Raw genomic sequence first — 20,470 nt, 5'->3', positions numbered from 1 at the left:
AATCACCACTCTCAGTCAAAAGTGAAACAAAGAAACCTGCCCCCATGCTTGTTCTGCCCTTTAGTCCCAGGCCACAGACAAAGGGGAGTGAAGCCAGGCTTTTCCCCTCATAAAGGAGTCTTTGTAGTGTCAGCATTGTCATTTATCAGCCAAGCAAAGAATGAGGGGAATGCTGAAGACGCTGTTAATCTTGCACCTTCTGGGAAAAGCCAAGCCAGCAGGGAAGCTAGCACAGGGTGATGGGTTAAGGGAAGCATATTGAGCTGTGACGTGACACTGGTAGATCACAAAGCCTAATGTGATGGGGTATGTGCTAGCAGGTGCCACCACACACGTGTGTACCTTCCTTTCTCTATAATGTCAGAGTGCTGGAAGACTAAAGTCATTCTTTTGTACACACAGTTTGGGGACTCTTCTGGTCCTATTATGAGGTGCCAATCTTTAGTCTCTGGTTTAAGAGTATTCCTCTCAGGCCCACATACAGCCATGGGACTTGATTTCCTTCATTGTCCAAATGATGATAGTCCAACAGCTAAGATCAACCAAGGTATCTTATCAAGTGATGACTGGATAAAGAAAGTGTGCTCTCTATATAGACATGATAGAATTCTATTCAGCCATCAGAAACAAGGAAACCTGTTTTTCACAACAGAATGGAAGCAGTTGGAGACAATTATGCTTAGTAACACAGTCCCCGAAAGATACTGTTCGTTTTTTCCTAATTTTTGCTAACAAATATACAGAGTACAAAAAAAGGTAATGCATATGCGTGAAGCTAACATGTTTAGATTTGATCACTGTTCATAGCCCTTGTCTATACTCATGAGGAACAATGGTTTTCTGCTTGCTACTTCTTTAATTCTTTATTTAATGAAGGGTTAAGCTTTGATTATAAACTAAATTGAAGATTTGACATTGCAAACATTAAAAGAAAAAAAAGGATGGGTGAGAGGGAACGAGAAGGGGGTAGGGCAGGAAATGTCATCCTGTTCTTAAAACTGTAGAAATGAAATACATGGGAATTTTCCATTTGTGTAAATACATTAAAAACTACTGTGATGGTGTGCTATGCCTCTGCCTTTCCCCCCTTCAGCCTGGGTCAGTCAGGAGTGCTTTCAGCCCAAGTACACAAGAACATAAACTATGAGTTCTATTAGGATTTCCTTAGCCAAGAGGTGGTGCCAACACTTGTTCTAGAGCTATCTCTTGGGCTTGGATCTGGGTTTGTGATTCTCTTGGCCTTTTTCCTGAAAGTGTTCACTGCTTCTAAGGGTTGGATGAAGGTGTGGGAATCGCTGCCAGCATGTTGCCTGTGGCCTCTGCTCACCTCTGCTCAGCCCTCCTTGCCACCTCCCCTCCTTCCCCCTGGCTGAGGAGAGCAGTGGGACTGCAGGATTTAGAAGAGTACCAAAGGCTGAGCTGGTGACCCCCAGGCCCCCACAGGCCTTCTTCCCTGTCCCCAGGAATGTTCACCTCCCTTCATAGGGCCTTTCCTCACATTTAGTCCTCTTTGGCTGAGCTACATATGAGCTTGATTTGGTCTTGTCCTGAGGTATAAGTGGGTCAGAAGAATCATAACTAGAAATGGTGGGAAAAGTAAAGTTTGAAAAGAAGTTAGGAAATGGTGATGGGGGAGAGAGGGTACTTGAGAGAAGATGTGACACCCAGGCATACTGTCCACTGCACGCATTTGCTTGCATTTGGTGGTGGAGAGGATGTAGGATATCAAACACACCATAACAATTCTTGGTGTAGCAGCATGATTCCTTCAGAGATAGGGAGTGCCAGAAGAGAAGTGAAGACTTGCTAGAACAAAGACAAGCAAGTCTTGGAAAGCTCCCTTATGACCTGAAGTGCTCCTGTAAACCAGTACACTGTGTTCTTCGGTTATCGTTGGAATCTCGAGAGCAACTTCCTCAGGGTGTGCTTTGTCTCTCCCTAAAATGCGTGTTTGCATATATGCATGTCCATAGCACTCACAGTGCCAGAAGGTACCAGAAGTTTCTCCAGTGTTTAGGCTGTAAGTTATAGTTTAAAACATGCATCTTGTGTTTCCTATTAAATAGGTTTAAGTCTGGTGCAGCGTTTAAGACCAGATTTCAAACGGAAGTATTCATCGATGTTTGAAGATGACACTGTGACGGAGTACATCTACCACTGCAACGTGCAGACTCCAAGGTCAGGTTCTGGTGCCCAGTGTCTGTGTTTGAGTTTCAGACTTTCCTGAAAACATGTGAGTAGTATAGAAGGCATTTCACAGTTGTTAACTAAAAGGGCAAGCACGTAATAGTCCTTAATTTATTCATCTATTTATGCTTAGATGAATATTCATGTGTTGGACGCTGGTGGGGATTAAAACAAAAACATACTTTCTTTCCTGCCACAGTGCTTTGGGAAAGTGAGGAGTACTGGGTCTTGGGCATGGTGAGAGGTAGGTAAAGAAGAATCTCATGTAAACCAATGTTTCTCAGACTGAGTGTAAATGTTTCATAAAAATGGGGTACTGGCTCAAGCTAAAGTGAATGGTTTTCTGTGCTCTGGAACATCTTTGAACTTTTACTGAGTAGTACTGACCCTCCCAAAAGTAGGAGAGACGCTGTGCCACAGTGTTGAAGCTCATTTTTTATTACACCTGTCTTCTGCTGAGCAACTTTTAATGTGTGTAAGTCAGAATGAGAAACCTAACTACAATGGGTGAGGAGTAATGAAGTGTGCAGGGAGGAGACACTACATATGTTCTGACAGTGATTTTTTAAAATATTTATTTAATTGGAAAGGCAGATTTAGAGAGAGAAGCAGAGAGAAAGATCTTCCTCTAGCTGCTGGTTCACTCTCCAAACGGCCACAATGGCCAGAACTGAGCCAATCCGGAGCCAGGAGCTCCCTCTGGATCTCCCATGCGGGTGCAGGGTCCCAAGGCTTTGTGCCTTCCCAGACCACAAGCAGGGGGAGCTGGATGGGAAGTGGAGCAGCCAGGACGTGAACTGATGCCGAGGTGGGATCCTGGTGCTTGCAATGGGAGGATTGTAGCCACAATTGAGCTCTGACAGTAATTGTAAGGAGGGAGAGAAACCAAAGCAAACGAGGGCAAAACATCATTTTTAAAAATATGGCTGTGAAGGTTGAGTGCAGGGCACCAGTGGAGCAAGCAGCCTGAAGACAGCAGGGAATTAGGACAAGGCCCTAGTTTCAGAAATGGAGTATGCAGGTGAAAGCTGCCCTTCTTTCGCTCTGTTGTGATGAGAATTGTTGAGGGAGCTTGTGGATAATGCGACTCTTGAGTCCCATTTCTAATCCCCTGATTCAGCAGCTCTGGGCTGCGACTCAAACCAGTTGGCAGGCAGTTTTAGTCGAGGTGAGCCATAGACATCTTTCACTCACTCCTTAAGACTGACGTTCGGAGGCTAGATGCCAAGCGTCTCCCTCCCTTTGGGCAGAAGACGTATCCAGCTACTTTAAAGACTTTAGACCACAAAAGCATTCTTAGATGTAGTCTCAGCATTATAAATAAACCAGGCTGGAGATTTCTCTGCCAAGAAATGGAGGGGAGGGGCTAGAGGTTCAGGGTGTTCAAGAGACTGGGTTTGTGGCTTGCTTGGCCTCTGGCTGGTGGCTGAGGTCTGCACACGTCTGTGACGTGTTCCGAAAGTCATAGGCGTCTGTCCCAGAAACATCACCCTTCCTCCTGCACTGCCTTGGTGTTTGGCTCTTGAGTGTTGCTCATTTCATGATCGTACACACCCCTGTAGTCCTACTGTGTTGTGATAAAACTCATAAAAGATGATTCAGAATGTTGTCTAATCCTGCAAGAAAGGCAGAAATGATAGCCAAATAGACGTATTCTGGGAGTTTTCAAGAATATATTGTCTGAGTTTCTTAACTTGGTAATGGTTTTGCCGTTATAAGGTTAGTGGCATGAATGCATGAGAAAGCCACCATCCACATTAGTTTGAAGTAAGAGTGAAAAAGTTTTTACTCTCTCTAGATTAAGTCATTTAAGAGTTAGAGAATTAGGATGACATGTTTTGATTTAAAAGGTGTTACCTAATTTTTTTATCATCCAGAATATACAATCCTCTTCAGTGCTTCTGTTTTATTTTCTGTTGAAGCAGAGGTTTTTCTTGATGGAAAGCCTAAATGCAGTACAGACTCATCCCCAGAAGGTCCTACAGTATGACTTTGTCCTTCGCTTTACAGTGGGGAGACAGCTTTCAAGAACATGACAATTCCTTACGGGTGGGCCAAAAGGCCCATGCTGCAGCGCATCGGGAAGATGCACCCAGACATTCCTGTCACAGTCATCTTCGGCGCCCGCTCCTGCATTGACGGCAACTCTGGCACCAGCATCCAGTCCCTGCGACCGCACTCCTACGTGAAGACCATCGTAAGTGTGGCCTGCAGTTTAGATTTCAGTCACAGGTGAAGTCTGTTGTGTCGCTCGGATTTCGTATCTAGTGTCATGTGTGGAGGGTCAGCATTGGACTTTCGTGAATCTTTCTGTCAAAGAGCAAGTCACTTTTCTGAGAGGCCTTTGCTGACCCTGGAGAAGCCACAGCATCCAGGTGACAGCGAGCTTGAAGGAGGGACTAGTCTCATCGTAGCTCAGCTCACTCCCTCTTCCCAAGGCAACACACTCATTTTACTCAGTGTTTCTGCTCGCCCTTTCACTGGTGATCAATTTAAGGGGTGGTGGTCTTTTTGTTTTGTTTTACATGTTAAAAATTTTTGTTAAATTCACTAGATTTTTCTATTCTCAGATCCTTTGGATGGAAATGCTCGTTAAGCGCTGTAAATCAGTGTTGCTTATTCATCTTTGTGTTCTTTAAGTAAAGTGACTCTTCATTTTCTTTGTGAACTGCCTTTGCTCATGTATCCTAGCGTTTTATTCAACACTTTCACTTGTGGGCACGCCCTTCTTTACCCAGGCTATTCTTGGAGCCGGGCATTACGTGTATGCAGATCAACCTGAAGAATTCAATCAGAAAGTCAAGGAGATCTGTGACAGTGTGGACTGAGCGCCGGGAGGTTCTGGTGGAGCTGCTGGCTGGCAGGACTCCTCAGCGGCGATTCCCCGTCTACTTCGAGGAGAGCAAGTGTAAGAACGAGTCGTCTTCCCGACTGTCCTGGGCACATGTTTTCTTTAGGAAGTCACTTGCACACTCAAACCAATTAGTGCCTTCTAAAGGAACAACTTTCTCCTATACAAAATTGAAATGCACAAGAGTCTCCAAACTTAATAGCTTTAAATAAAGGGTTATTTGTCCCTCTGATGTACTGAAAAATTGTTAATTTTTCAATGAAAAGCTTTTTTTTTTCATTTTTATCTAACTTTGCTAGCTGATTACTTTTAATATTGCAGTCTAAAAAAGTGATTTCAGGGTCGATTATGTTATATATCATATAGGTGCACTTTATTTTCCTTGTCTGTGTGTTTGTTCAGTCAAATAACTGATACAGTTAATCCAAATTCAATGTGTTTTTATGTAAGCATTTGTATCTTTTCCTTTGGAATACGTCGTTTTTGAAATGGAGTGAGAAGATAAGTTTTTGGCTCACAGGATGGCAATTAATCACTAACATGATTTTTTTTTTTTTTTGGTTTTTCTCTCTTTTTTATTTAAGGCTGCAAAGCCACATTCAGCATTTTAAGTGTAGCTCATGCTGCTGCACAGTCGCAGCTAACACCTGGAAATGTGTACATGTGATTGAATTTTCTACTTCTAATGAAACATGATATCAACACTTAAATGACTCATATACTGAAAAGCCTTAACTAAAAGCCTGTCCTGTTTTATTCCCCATTGAAACTGTTCCTTTCTATGAACCAGGGCCTAGCACCTGGGTCAGCTCTCCTCAGGTAAGCGGGAATCTCAGTGTTGTCTCACTCCTGGCAAGCTAGGCATGTCATGTTCTCATTAACAGCCGAATCTTGCAGAGGCTGCTAAAACTGGATTATTTAATACTTTACCACTGAAATATTAAAATGGGTGGTGCTGTTACGTCCCATAGTACATGAAATAAGCTAGAACTTGGATTTATTTTTTAATTAGGAGCATCATGTTGACTGAATCATTTAAATACTTGAAGTTAAAGTGCAAAAATTACATAGTGTTGATTGAACTATTAGTAACTACCATCAAGCATAGCACTTTCTTGAGATTTTTAAAGAGAGGAAATCTTTGAAGCTGTGAAAAAGCTCCATTTATAACTGGCTGCTGAGGAGAACCCTCTAAAAAAGGAAATTGAGATGAATTGTCTGCCACAAGGCATCTTTGCCTTGGGTTGTGCTGTCTATTTGTCTAGGAGAAAGGCAGGTTATGTAAATAAACAGTGAACTAGAGCGTATAATGGGTTAATGTTTTGGATTATTGCACTTTTAAAATGGTTAATTAGGAAATTTAAGGTTGCATCACTGTTGATTAACTGCCAGAAAAACTGAATGTGCTGTTTTCAGCATCACCTCCCCAACTAAGGGTTAGGCAAATGATGCTGCAGCCTGGCCAAAAGCTTCCCAATGAAGTGCGTGTCTCCTTTGTCAGATTAACTAGGTTAGTGCAGGCAGGCAACGTGGGAATCCAGATGTGCCGTCTGATGTCTCAAGAACAAAAAACAGCTGACGGTAGTACCTTAGATGGCCAAATCTGGAGCTGTAAGTGCCATAATTAGGATCTTTTTTTTTTTTTTTTTATGCACTCTTCAGTCTTTCTTAATTTTCCCTTGCTGGGTAGATGCCAGTTGTCAATTGTACAAGGTTTCTGCCTGGGAAACTTGGTCCCTTGGAGGTAAATGACTTGTTTCACTTAGTGAATGGGGTTTCTGACCACAGGTGTGCCAAGTGATTCAGGAAAAACATATACCTAACTATCCAATGAGACTTATTTCCCTGCTGACTGAATCTACTTTATTTGAAAAATGTCATAATTCTTGAACAGTCACATTTTACCTTGGGGTGTCTAATTTTCTGAACATTGAACAAGCAGAGAATCAATCCCAGAATTCTTACAAATACAGTGGGTGCTAAATGTTTTCTTAAAATTCGATTGCAGTATTTGTTTGCTAAGTTACACACAATGTATTTTAACAAATAAATTTTGCTGTGGTGGTCACAAAAAGACAGCTGTTATGTCTTCCTCATTCTTTAGTGTGGGTTGGCCTGTTGACGATGAGACGGAGCCCTGGATTGGTGAGTGTTCAGGAAACGCTGTCATGTTCTGAGAGAAGCTGCTCTGTAGGTGTTGTGGCCACCACATGGCCTGTCTGTGCCTACACATTCCCCGTTGATTTCTGTCTTCCTTTTTGTCTCTATGAGGTTGAAGTTAAAACAAAACAAAACAGCTGCCTAGGGTTAATTTGAGAGTACGATTTAGAGAACACTTTGAGATGTCTCCACTTATATACACTTTCTATATTTAAAAGATTATACTTGAGTCTAATCAAACTGAAGTGTTTTTTCATATACCAAAGTATTGGGAAAAAAAAAAAGAATAGACCAAAGAACCCTGGCATTGAACAGTAGGGGAGGAAGAGCAGGGCTATGAGGTACAGAAAGAAAACGAGTCACTCTTTATTCCTTGGCAGTGATACGGAGCATCGCATTATCAGGTGATTTTGCTGTTGCACAGTCTTGCTGATCTGTCATTTCAGCCATATAAATTTATGAGATCATCATTGTACACACGAATTGTTCTTGTCTGTATAAATAATACAGCGAACATCCAGAGATTTAGATTTGATAAAGGAATTCAGGAAAAGACCTGAAAAATGGTGTGGAGAACAGGGTAAGATCTGGATGGATCAAAGACCCAGTTGTAACATTGAAACCATTAAGTGACTAAAAGAAAGCATGCGAATTCCTGTGGAATCTGAAAGTGGAAAAAAACCCTCTGAAGCCTAGAAATCCAGAAGCAACAGACAGAAAAGCATGTGTCCTTTGCTAAAAAGAATAATCTTCCATGCTCCCCGTAAAAAAAAAATGTGCAAGGGTCAAATCTAAGTAAGAAACTGGCAAAAATACTTCTTAATCACCAAGGGTTAATTAAAGCACTGATAGATGAAGAATTTCTTGACCTTGAAATGTGCCTGAACAGTAAGTGAAGATGTGCTTAGTAAGAGAAACTCCAAGTAAAATGGCTGAGACAACATTTCTTACCTGTCAGGGGATATCTTAAGTTACACAATGCAGTGGGGAAAAGAGGTACTTGGTTGTCTCTGTGGATGGAATGTGTTAGTAAATAGCAAAACAATATGTGGGTTCATCCTTCAACCTGGAAGTTCTGGGAATAGGTTAAGATATCTGGCAAGAATGTGGATGCATCACGAAGCATTTTTAATAGAGATCAGACACCATGCAAGTCTTCATTGATAGGGAATTGAAGGGAGAAATTAAGGTCACAGGAAAAGGATGAGGACACCATCTTTGAAAGGGCTCTCATTGGTGATACGTAGAATAGCTTGAACATCAGAAAGAATAGTGGTTTGATGGGCCTGACGTGGTAGCCTAGTGGCTAAATTCCTCACGTTGCGTGCCGAGATATCATATGAGCACGGATTTGAGTTCCACTTCCCATCCAGCTCCCTGCTTGTGGCCTGGGAAAGCAGTTGAGGACGGCCCAAAGCCTTGGGACCCTGCATCCACGTGGGAAACCTGGAAGAGGCTCTGGGCTCCTGGCTTGAATTGGCTCGGCTCTGACCCATTGTAGCCACTTGGGGAGTGAATCCTTCGACGGAAGATTCCTCTCTGTCTCTCTTCCTCTCTGTGTATCTGACTTTCCAATAAAAGCAAATCTTTTTTGTTTGTTTATTTTTAAGAAAGAATAGTAGTTTGAAACAGGACGCAGGTCCACAAGATCATAAAGCTGTCAGTCACCCTCGGAAGTCGCTAAGACATCAATTCAATATTGTGCAAAGTGATCCTAGGAAAAATGAAACATCTGTCTGGACTTCTTCACACATTTAGAATGACAGGATTAGGAAATTATGGTTTTGCCTCCTCTAATCGATTGGAGCTGTTCAACACATGGAATGACCATGTTTACCTGGGTGACTCGCAGTGATGTCTGGAGCCAGTGATCCCAGCATTCCTAAGAGGGGGTCAGCCAGACATTGCAGAAGAGCCCCACACCAGCCGTGAACCTAAACAAGCCTGTGACGATGTGGATACAGGAGACTGAGGAATACGATAAACGTACTAAATCCACAAGAGAGAGATTGGACGATGCATGGAGAGGCAGCTTTTCTTAGATGTAAAGAAAGCAGAGCGTGAGCAGCAGGCGGAAGGGCAGTCATCCCAGCAGCAAGGAAGCCTGGGACGATGCAGCAGAGCAGGTGCGATGCTGTGTTGGCATGAGGCCAGGGCGTGGTGTCATGGAGACCAGAGGAGGGGAAGGCGTGGACTCTAAATATTACTGCTACGCTGAGTTCACTATGAGCTGTGCCCTAGTTTCCACCTGTGGGTGTTTTAGTAATTGGAAGGTAGAGCAATGGGAATGATTCAACATCGAGTCCAAGAGGCCAGACATGAATGACTGATATCTCACCAACCTATGCCAACCAGCTTACCATCCGGCTTTCTGCTGACTTAGGAGAGCCCTCACAGATTTGTAACAATTGTATCTTCAAGACTTGGAAATGCTGTCTACATCAGTGGGAGGGGCACTGGGGCGAGGGGCCATGGAGAGTCAAAATGACAAAGGAAGTAGCAGATGCTGAAGACAACACAGAAGGCCTGATTCTGGTACTGACCTACAGGACAAGGGACAAGTGCTCCTGTCTCAGAAGGTTCTCAGTGGTGACCTAAAATTGTCAAGCATCTCTGTGCCATAAGACGCCCTCTCAGTGTCACATGGCAAGCACTGAGATGGTGGCCACTGACACATCTTCCTTGACAGCTGCGGCGAACACCATACCTGTTGCAGCCAGTATGTGAGCATCATATGTAGGCTATGCCAACTCCCAGAGCCACAAAGCTCAAAGTGTAGTGTGCTGAAGTGTCACCAAGGCTGCTCATCGCAAATGCAGAGTACAGCCTCAAGGGTCTCTGACCCCACAATGTGTATGAAGCAACATTAAAAAAAAAAAAAAATCTTGGGCCCGGAGCGATGGCTTAGTGGCTAAATCCTCATCTTGCACACACTGGGATCCCATACGGACACCAGTTCATGTCCTGGCTGTTCCACTTCCCATTCAGTTCCCTGCTTGTGGCATGGGAAAGCAATAGAGGTTGGCCCAAAGTTTTGGAACCCTGGAAGAAGCTCGTGGCTGCTGGCTTTGAATAGACTCAGCTCTGGTCGTTGTGGCCTCTTGGAGAGTGAACCACAGATGAAAGATCTTTCTGTCTCTTCTTCTTTCTGTAAATTTGCCTTTCCGATAAAAACAGATGAATTTAAAAAAAAAAAAAAAAAAAAAAACCTTATTTGAAAGGTGAAGAGACAATTTCTCAGCTGTCCATAACACACAGGCCTGGACCAGGCCAAAGCCAGGAGTGCAGAACTCAGGCTGAGTCTCCTATGTGGGTGGCAGGGACCCACCTGCTGACTGTCAGAGTGTCTATTAGTAAGAAACTGGAATAGAGAGTACAGCCATGACTTAAACCCAACACTCTGACATGCCATGCAGGGGTTTCACTTGGTGACTTAGCCACCATGCCAAAAACTCACCCAGGAATCCACGTGTTTTTAATGGATACCCTTCCCAAGTACATCTGGCATTAGGAATGCTTGATTTGTTTATTTGTTTTGACTAGACTCAAACCAGAAACGCTGGCTCCTGGAGAAAGCTCTAATCTCAGTTTAATTATTTTACTCCTAGCTCAAGTCATCCGCATCCAGACAGGCAGAAGTCTGGGCAGAGGTTGCATGCAAACTGTAGAACATGCTGTCCAACTCCCTCCCTTCCAGGACTCCTTCCAGAAGTACACTTTTGCTGGTACTGTGGCTGCTGTGAACTCTGTCCTGTTCTTGCAGGCACACAACTGCCAATTTTTCTACCAGAGCTCTGGTCTGTCCTCCACCTCACTGCCTTGAGTCATAGCCATCCCTCAGAACAAAAGCTATAGTAATGTTCTGATTCCAGGCATCAACTTGTTCATTTGCCTTTTCTTAATATCCCATGTGTTAGTTATGGGGTTGGTCCCCAAAAGGAACTCACACTGTTATCCTGGAAGTAGCATTCCTGTATCAAACTGATTTAAAAAATAAAGTTTACTGCACCCAGTGTAATAGCCTAGTGGCTAAATCCTTGCCTTGCATGCGTCAGGAATAGGGTACCAGTTCATGCCTTGGCTGCCCCATTCCCATCCAGCTCCCTGCTTGTGGCCTGGGAAAGCAGTAGAGGATGACGCAAAACCTTGGGACCCTGCACTTGCTTGGGAGACCTGGAAGAAGCTCCTGACTCTTGCCTTGGCATCAGCTCAGCTCTGACTGTTGTGGCTACTTGGGGAGTCAACCAGCGGATGTGAAATCTTTCTGTCTGTAAATCTGTTTCCAATAAAAATAAATAAATACATCTTTTTTTTTTTTTAAAAAAGAGAAAGGTTCTACAAACCCCTGATTTCATCTTTACCCTCTGTTTACATAGCTAGGATTTCAGAACTGAAATAGATGGTCTTATTCCCTTTAGAGTTCTTTTATTCAAACTGCCTTCTGTGGAGTGGCTTCAAATATTATCAAGAATGGTGTGACTGGGCCAGCAGTGTGTTTCAGTTAGTAGGATCTTTGTAGAAAAAATCACAAATCACAAACATTATATGCATAGATAGTTTTGTAAAGAAAATATATGTAATAACTTATTTATTTGAAAGGCAAAGAGTGAGCAAGCAAATTCATTTACTTATTCCCTCGCTACATAGCTGGACCTGAGCCAGGTGGGAGCCAGGCTGGAGCCAGGAGTCCAGAACTCAGTCTAGAAGCTCCCGTGTGGGCAGCAGGGACCCACAGGTTTGAGCCATCACCTGCTGCCTCCCAGGGAAGCTGGGTAAGGACTCAAAACCAGGTATTCTGATAGGGGCTGTGGGCATTCTAAGCTGGGTGTAACCCACATATCACATAACTACCCTTCCATCTAGTCAAGTTTCGATAGATCTCCCGAGGCTACCTGTGCCTCAGCAATGGAGAATTAGATAGGTTCAGAATTAGCCAAGTTTCTTTATGATACAAGATGCCCCGTGCAGGCCAACACTGAATTCCATGGTACAAGGGCTCTAGTCAGCAATCTCTGACTGCAACTGCTCATGGCGTAGCAGGAAAGCCCAGTATCTGTGGCACTAGTGCCAGTTTATGTCCCAGCTGCTCCACTTCTTTTTTTTTTTTTTTTTTTTTTAAAGATTTATTTATTTTATTTTCATTACAAAGTCAGATATACTGAGAGGAGGAGAGATAGAGAGGAAGTGGAGCTGCCGGGATCAGAACCAAGCTGCTCCACTTCTAATTCAGCTCCCTGATAATGGCCTGGGAAAGCAGCGAAAGAAAGTTCAACTGCTTGGACTCCTGTTGCCCATTCAGGAGACCCAAAGTAAGCTCCTGGTTCAAGGCTTTGGCCTGGCCCAATCCTGACTGCGGTGACCATCTTGGGAATAAACCAGCAGGTGAAATATTTCTCTGTTTCTTTTTGTAATTCTAACTTTTAAATAATCAAGCCTTATAATTCTTTTTTAAAAAGATAACAAGTCTGCTTTTCAAATAAATAATACACTTTACAAACTTTTTCAAAAGAACATGAATAAATTGTGACTCCTTTCTACCGGTGTCTTTGTGTGTTTTTATCAACTATACTGCAAGGAAAACATGGCTTGTTGCAAAGGAAGCGAAATCACATCTGGCCGGGGAGATCAGGGAAGCCACAGCAGGTGCCATTTGAACCTGACATATTACGAACCTGGAGATGAAACTCCATTTGTCTTTCATAAGAAATTACATTATGGAATGCTCATTGTGAGCTTTGAGCTTTGCAATATTATTCACTTAAACTTCAGAACAATCCACTGGGAAAGGAACAATTATTCCACCAAGAAGTGATAGTAAAGGCTGGGTGGAGTACATGCTGTTGGGACCTTGCCCAGATGGCTCTGCTGGCATAGTTGCCAGCTGGTTCGCACCAACCTCTCCCGTGAGGACTGCTCTGGGATAATGATGGCACTAGTCTTGCCTGGAGATGAGCTGTGGAAGGCAACGTCACGGACACCTGCTGACTGACAAGGAGCTAGAAAACAGGAAGCGGCTGACAGGAGACAAGAGAATTAGATTTTCTTTGTCTTCCATCTAGGAGACATTCTAGCAAGAGAATTTTATAAATAATCATTTATTGTCCCCCACCCCCGCTTGGAGCAGGCATTTAATTAAGAGGCCTGTATGCCATGCCAGAGTGGCCTGGGTTCAATACCCAGCTCCAGCTCTTGACTCCAGCTTCTTACCAATGGGTCCTGGGAGGAAGTAGGAACTTGCTCATGTAATTGAGTTCTGTCACTCACATGGGAGCCCTGAATTGCATCCCCAGCTCCCAACATTGACCTAGCCCAAAGCTGGCTGTTGTTGGGATTTGGGGGGTAAGCCAACAGGTGAGATAGATCTCTCTCTCTCTGCCTCTCAAGAACTCCATTGTTTAATTGTACATTTTTTTGTGAGGTTCAACAGTCACTAGTCCCTTGGGGCCCCGCCCACAGCTCCTCCCAACCAATTCCCTGGGCCCCTCTCACACCTTGCAGGCTCACTGGGTTGTGTAAATGAGCCAACACGGGTGCCCCTTCCCACCCTCCACTAGTGCCCCCTTTGCTTCCCCTTCACTTCCTCTCTCCCATCCTCATCTTGCCCCCTACCCCTGCCCAGGCATCCCCCATTCCTGCTACCATGGCAGGGGACATTTTCCTTCCCGTTCCGCACCCCCATTCCCACACCCGTTCCTACCCTGTTGGAATACAAGGACCTCCTGATACCTCATCACGTCTGGTATTTCGGCTGGGGTGAACTAATCGTGAAAAGAGGACTTGGCTGCGGAAATTAGCTGCAGGTAACAGCGTAAGAACTTGAAGTGCGTTTGAAATGGGTGGCTTACAGTAACAGAGGTCTGTAACCTACGTTTCTAAGGATCAAGATTTTAGACAAGGTTGAGCTGGGTCGTCTGTCCCCAGCAGTCCAGCTGGTAGCCAAAGCCAGGGTCTCCTCTGAATATGTGAATGAGGAAGGGCCTGGCTTTTTCTGGGACTGTTGCTTAGAGCTTGGTGGGGTGAAGGCTCAGCTCCCAGCTGGCCTTGGCAGAAGGCCACCCTGCTTCTACTCTCCTGGTAGTTCATGAAACCAGTGCCTTGGCCAGTGCTGACTTCAAGTGCAGTCATAGCATCAGTGCTCCTGGAATGAATGTATCAATTGCTTGCAAATTAAGGCGGTTTTTTCAGTTTGGCACCATTTACAGGTTATTTTGTTGTCTGCATTGTAACATGGATTTGGCAGTTTTGCAAATGAAAAGGTCAAATGCCCAGCCGTGAAAGACAAAACAAGCACTTAAACCCCACTGGAGAGAATTTTCCAGAGGATGCCCTTGTGTTTGCTTTGCATCTGGACCGCTCTCACAGCCTGCCTGCCGTCCACGGCCATTTGCATTTCAATCACGTTTCTCTAAAAACTCACACAGTACTTCCTTTTACATGCCCTTTAGTCAAGGAGAAAAACAGATTTAGGGGTACATGTTTCCACCAGCATATGGGAATACATTTTGAAGTCTTGAGTGCAAATGGGCGGTGCCAGCACCATATTAACCCTCTCGAGTTGCCATCTTTTGGGTGAATTACGGGAATGGATTCATAATGACTGCTGTTTTTTTCTTGGCTGGTTCTGCACAGCCCTGTCTGGGAGGCAGGAAGTCTGGATTCTCCCACAGATGAGCTGGGCAGCCTGGGCAAGTCCCCCCTTTGTTGGCGCCGGTTGGTTCTCTTTTCTAGGGGCCGAGGGTGTCTGTGTGAATAATCATTCAGGACCTGTTCTCTGCAGAGAACCTTTGGGTGGTCCATGATTGGGTGCTGCGATGGATGCCATGATGCTGTTCACTGGGCTGGGCCCGTGCTGTTGGCTGTTTGCACCGGACTACAGTGGTCTCCACTGGAAAACTGCACTTGGCTAAACAAGAACAACCTGGCCTTTGAGGTCACATCCCTACACCAGTGACTGCCTCATATCACCTGCCCCTATAGGGAACCCAGTCTACCTGTAAGTTGAGCTGAGGTCAGGCTCCAGGTGAAGCTGAGATAGTATGGGGCAAATCCCAGCTCCATCCACCAGGACGTGAGCTGAGAAACCAGATACAGGCAAAAGAGTCTGTTCAGCTAAATGCAAGACAAAGCCTAACCTGCCACAAAAATCTCACTGAAATTCTTCAGCTTAGCCACAGTCGTTCTCCTTGTGTGCGCCATGATGGTTTCCAGTTGCCATGACAACCTATAGATGTGATTATACACAAAGTGAGAAAAGAAGTGCATGCTTAATTCCTAGAAGTCCTTGCCGCTTCCACACAGATAAGATGAATATTCTTCTCAGACCTTAGTTCCTGAGGCCCACCCATGCAGAAGCCCAAGCACACATGGGGCAGCTGTCTGGTGAGTAGCCTGGCCTGGGGAGTAGCCTGGCCTGGGGAGTAGCCTGGCCTTGGTTCTTTTTGTCAATGAAATCCTCTTGCTTTCTCTTTGCAGGGCCTGACCCCCTTCTCTCTCTCGCTGAAGCCCAGTGCCTTCCTGAGGCTGTGGTGGGCCCCTGGAGTCCCTGGCCGTGTGCTATGGAAACCACCTGCTTGCTTAGCTCTCTTCTGCACTCCATCCTGCTGTCCTCTGTCCCTTCCTACTGGACATTTCACTGAACCCAATACTTAAGAATTCTTGACTCTATTTCCTAGGACTCTGACCCAAGCAAGGTACCTTGGAGGAAGGCTCGTGGGTTTGGGATTTCTGGAGGGTGTAAGGCAGTCATGAAAATGGGTAGCTATGAGATGCAGAAGCAAAGAGGAAGGCTTCAACTCAAGCACCAGGGATTGGCAAATCTATCTCTTTACCTTTCAAATAAAATGAAAAAAAAAAAAATTCTCTTCCATGAAAGAAAGAAGAAGAGATAAGAAAAAGAAGGAAGATAAAGAAGTCTTTGAATCTAGACTATTCCAGAATAATAAAGTGCTGGGCCCTGGAGAGTGTCCTGATTGCTGGGGGGTAGGGAGAGCTCTTGCTTGCCCCAAGAGAACATGCTCCCAATATAATCAGGTTCTCAGTGGCTGCCCAGGGGTGCAGGGCCATGTGATGCCCTCCTGCCACAGTGCGAGGAAGGCTAACCCAGCTTCCTGGAATTTGGCCGCCTGACTTCATGGGACTTGCCCAGCTCTGCTTCTTAGTGGAAGTCAAGCACGGCTGGGTTGTAAGTCCCACTGTGGCCCTGTTTAGCAGAACCACTCATGTCTGAGAGTGGACTTGGCTGACCACAGGGCTCACTTCCTGGAACTCCATGCCTGGTTTCCAGAGCAGGGGAGAGCACACACAGTTCTGCAGTAAAACTGAGGGAACCTCTGGCTGCTCTGTGCACAGCTGGTCACTCTAGACTGTGAGTGAAGATTCTGGACCCAGAGCTTGCCCAGTAAATCCTGGGGGGTGGGGGGGTACACTCAAGAGTTAGGACCTGAGACAAGGCTGGCGTAATAGGCCTGCAGCCACAAGGCCTCTGCCAGCCAGCTATTTCTTCTTCTTTTCTTTCTCCCTTTTAGATTTACATATTTTTATTTGAAACACAGATTTTACAGAGAGGGAGAGATAGAAAGGTCTTCCTCCTACTGATCCACCCCTCAAATGGAGCCCAGGTGCATTTCTGCTGACTGTTGGCTCAGCAGGGCGCATCCGTCATTGTAACCAATTGGGGAGTGAGACAGAGGATGAGAAGTCTCGCTCTCTCTTCCTCCCCCACTGAAATTCTGCCTTTTAAATACATAAAAATGAATCTTTAAAAAAGCATTTCTTTCAGTGACACCACTGTATTAGCAACCACTGCATTAGCAATATTATTTTCAATAATATATATATTATTGGAAAGCCAGATTTGCACAGAGAAGGATAGAAAGATCTTCCATCTGCTTGTTCACTCCCCAGGTGGCTGCAATGGCCAGAGCTGAGTCAATCCAAACCCAGGAGCCAGGAGCCTCTTCTGGGTCTCCTGCATGGATGCAGGGTCCCAAGGTTTTGGGCAGTCCTCTATTGCTTTCCGGGGCCACAAGCAGGGAGCTGCAAGGGAAGTAGAGCAGCAGGGATACAAATCTGCATCCATATGGGATCCCAACACATGGAAGGAGAGGACTTTAGCCACTAGACTACTGCGTTGGGCCCAGCAACCACGTTATTAAAAAAGTTTTACTTATTTTATAGAGAGAAGGAGAGATAGAGAGACCCTCTATCTGCTGGTCATTCCACAAATGGCTGCAAGCCAGTGCTGAGCTGATCCAATCTGAAGCTAAGAGCCAAGAGCTTCTTCTGGATCTCCCATGTGGTTTTAGGGTCCCAGGTATGTGTGCCATCCTCTGTTCCTTTCCCGGGCCGTAAGCAGGAAGCTGTGTCAGAAGTAGAGCATCCAGGACACGAACTGGTGTCCATGTGGCATGCCAGCGCCACAGGTTAGAGGATTAGCCTGCTGTGCCACCACACAGGCCCCAGAGGAGTATCACCTTTCCACAGAAGTAAGGGGGAGAGGTGTGAGGCCAGGCTCCAAGGAAGAACACTGCCTCGGGGCATGCGTAAAGATCAAGGTGCCCACATCCCATATCAGCTTCTTCGCCTCTGACCCAGCTTCCTGCTAATGCGCTCCCTGAGAGAAGTAGCGGGTTCTGGTTCAAGGACTTGCATCCTTGCCTTCCACCGCAAGATCTGGATGGAGTTCTAGACTTCTAGTTTCAGCCTGGCCCAGCCCTGTCAGTTGCAGGAATTTAGGCAGTGAACATTCCCAACCTTGGCTGTGGAGTTGGGGGCAGGGGAACCCAAAACACACCATACAGTCACACTGTTCATCCAGGAAGTACCCTAGACTCTAGGTCCAGTGGAGGCATGTTCCGGAGCCAGACTATGTGCTGAGGAGTTGAACGAATCCTTGAGTTCAGTTTATGAATTGAATGCTACCACGGAAATGTTACCAAAACCTGCTTAGTAGTAATCATCTAGGGTCAGCATTGCGATGCAGAGATCAACTCGCTGCTTGCAATGTCAGCATCCCACATGGGACGCCAGTTCGAGTCTTGACAGCTCCTCTTCTGATCCAGTTCCCTGCTTTGGAGAGATGCGTGTTGTCTCTAAGACTTAGATGTCATGAGGAAAAGGCTGGTAGGTTATTCACGGTGGGAAGGAAGGTCACCTCACCACGCAGCTGGAGGTCAGATGAGGCCCGGGCCAGAGACCCAGGGAGCTCGATCATTCAGCAGCCGGTGTTGGCAGCAATGAGAGCAAATGAGTTGGAAAAGCTTCATTCAGAGAGGACGGAGAATGGAGAGAGAGGCTGTGAGGAGCAAGGGCGCTTGGTGTTGTCAGCTGGCAGATAGCAGTGTGTAACCCAAGACGGAGACAGCATCACAATCAATGTGGGAATAGACATTTGTTCCCCAGATGGAGCCCGGACACTTGGGGACTGTTGCAGGAAAAAGCAATTGAGAGGCCACCCCTCCACTGTCTGCTGCTGAGCACCCAAATATATTTCAGACGAACCAAAGAATTAAATGGTCACACTTGATGGTTTGGAATTGAAGTCTTGTTTTTCAGGTGTGCCTGGGCCATTGCGGTGGGGGCTCATTTCCACGGAAAGAGATCAAACTACATGAACTACTATTGGGTGAGCATCAGAAACACCCCAAGTAAAATGAAGAGGCAAATGGCGAACTGTGTTACATGTTCCTCAAACGCCCGTAGATCAGGGGGGCTGTGCCGGTGGGCGGTTGTTCATACGACAGCACCAGATGGAAAGCAGGCAGAGACCTCGAGGAGGCGAAGTAGAGACCCTGTGTGTGCTGAACAGTTCAGAAAAAAAGCTCAGCTTCACTAATAAAGAAAAGCTCATTAAAATTGTGAACTTGATCTCCTGAATTTTTGCCGCTGCTACCCGGACTGGGATGCAGGCCATGTGACCTGCCACATCTTTTCTAGAAGGCATTTTGGCAACTCGTGCCAAGGAACTAAAAAAATGTGCGTGCCCTTTCACCCAGTAGTTTCAGTTCTAAGAAAATATCCAGAGAATATAAACACAATCGGGATCAAAGGTTCACAAAGACGTTTGCCTTAGCAATACAGTGGAAGTGAAAGAGCTTGACTCGTAGCTGTCTGAACCATGGGTGGTACACATATTAAAGTGAATTTTGGGCCTGGCGCGGTAGCCTAGTAGCTGAAGTCCTCACCTTGCACATGCTGGGATCCCATATGGGCTCCAGTTCGTGTTCTAGTGGCCCCGCTTCCCTTCCAGCTCCCTGCTTGTGACCTGGGAAATCAGAAGAGGATGGTCTGAAGCCTTGGGACCCTACATCTGCATGGGAGACCCGGAAGAGGCTCCTGGTTCCTGGCTTTGGATCGGCACAGCTTTGGCAGTTGTGGCCACTTGAGGAATGAGTTGATAGACAGAAGATCTTCCTCTCTATATATCTGACTTTCTAATTTAAAAAAATGAATTTTGAGGATGCATTGAAATAACATGGAGAAAGGTTTTGATGGTGTGATACAGGCCCCTAGAAATCTTACCAATTTATAAACTTAATGTGCATATTTCCTTTTGGTCGCTTTTTGAAGCACAAGTGAAAATATGTGATTTACCCAAATTTTATTTTCACTGGTGCCTTACAAAAGCAATCAAAAGGAAATACATGCAGTATTAACTTTGAATCTAGGTAAAGTGATTAGGAAATACAGATAATTCATTTTACGTTAGAATTTCAATAATGTGCAATTTTATGTTGTTGACTTCTGAAACTTTTTTTTGCTGGACTTAAAACCTTTTTTTACTGTAAATTCAGTCAATGAAAGTTAATTAAGTTGAACAATGTGTTTAAATAATTAAATTGATAAGAAAACTGATTGGATTTTTACAAAGCACTAAGACTACTATGGTATATCAATTCTGTCTACAAAGAAAATTAATGATGGGAGGGAAGACAGACAGGGACGAATCATTTGCCTGTGTAGCAACTAGCATGTGCGTGTGTCAGAGAGACACTATTCATGTGATGCTATCGTGAATACATAGAACACTTCAACACACAGAAAGATCAAAAGAATCATATAACCCATCCCAGCCCTCTCTGCACTCCCACGAGCTTTGCTGGTCTTCATCCTCCAGACGTGGGCAGAAAAGCCGCCAGAGCTTCATTGAGTTAGATGCCCAGCAGATTAGGGGGCTCCAGGTTGTCCTCTGCACGAGCCTGTTTGCATAGACTCAGCCTGGTCTTGTCGCTAGCCTGCACCCCGAAAGGCACCTGCACCCTGCAAGTTCTCTTC

General features: G+C 45.2%; 1 protein-coding gene across 1 annotated transcript in view; it reads left to right on the top strand.

Moving 5' to 3' along the window:
- ABHD5 (abhydrolase domain containing 5, lysophosphatidic acid acyltransferase) overlaps positions 1-5,361 on the top strand; it is a 33,629-nt gene extending 28,268 nt beyond the window's left edge. Inside the window, exons 5-7 of the mRNA XM_004581396.3 lie at positions 2,067-2,178; positions 4,198-4,384; positions 4,926-5,361. Of these exons, the coding sequence (XP_004581453.1) occupies positions 2,067-2,178; positions 4,198-4,384; positions 4,926-5,015 (389 nt within the window). The 3' untranslated portion in view covers positions 5,016-5,361. The remainder of the gene's footprint in view (positions 1-2,066; positions 2,179-4,197; positions 4,385-4,925) is intronic.
- The last annotated feature ends 15,109 nt before the right edge of the window (positions 5,362-20,470 follow it).

This window comes from Ochotona princeps, chromosome 21 (assembly GCF_030435755.1).
Source record: "Ochotona princeps isolate mOchPri1 chromosome 21, mOchPri1.hap1, whole genome shotgun sequence".
Lineage (NCBI taxonomy): Eukaryota > Metazoa > Chordata > Mammalia > Lagomorpha > Ochotonidae > Ochotona > Ochotona princeps.
Note: the sequence above shows the minus strand (reverse complement) of the source record. Positions and strands in the feature narration are given on the sequence as shown.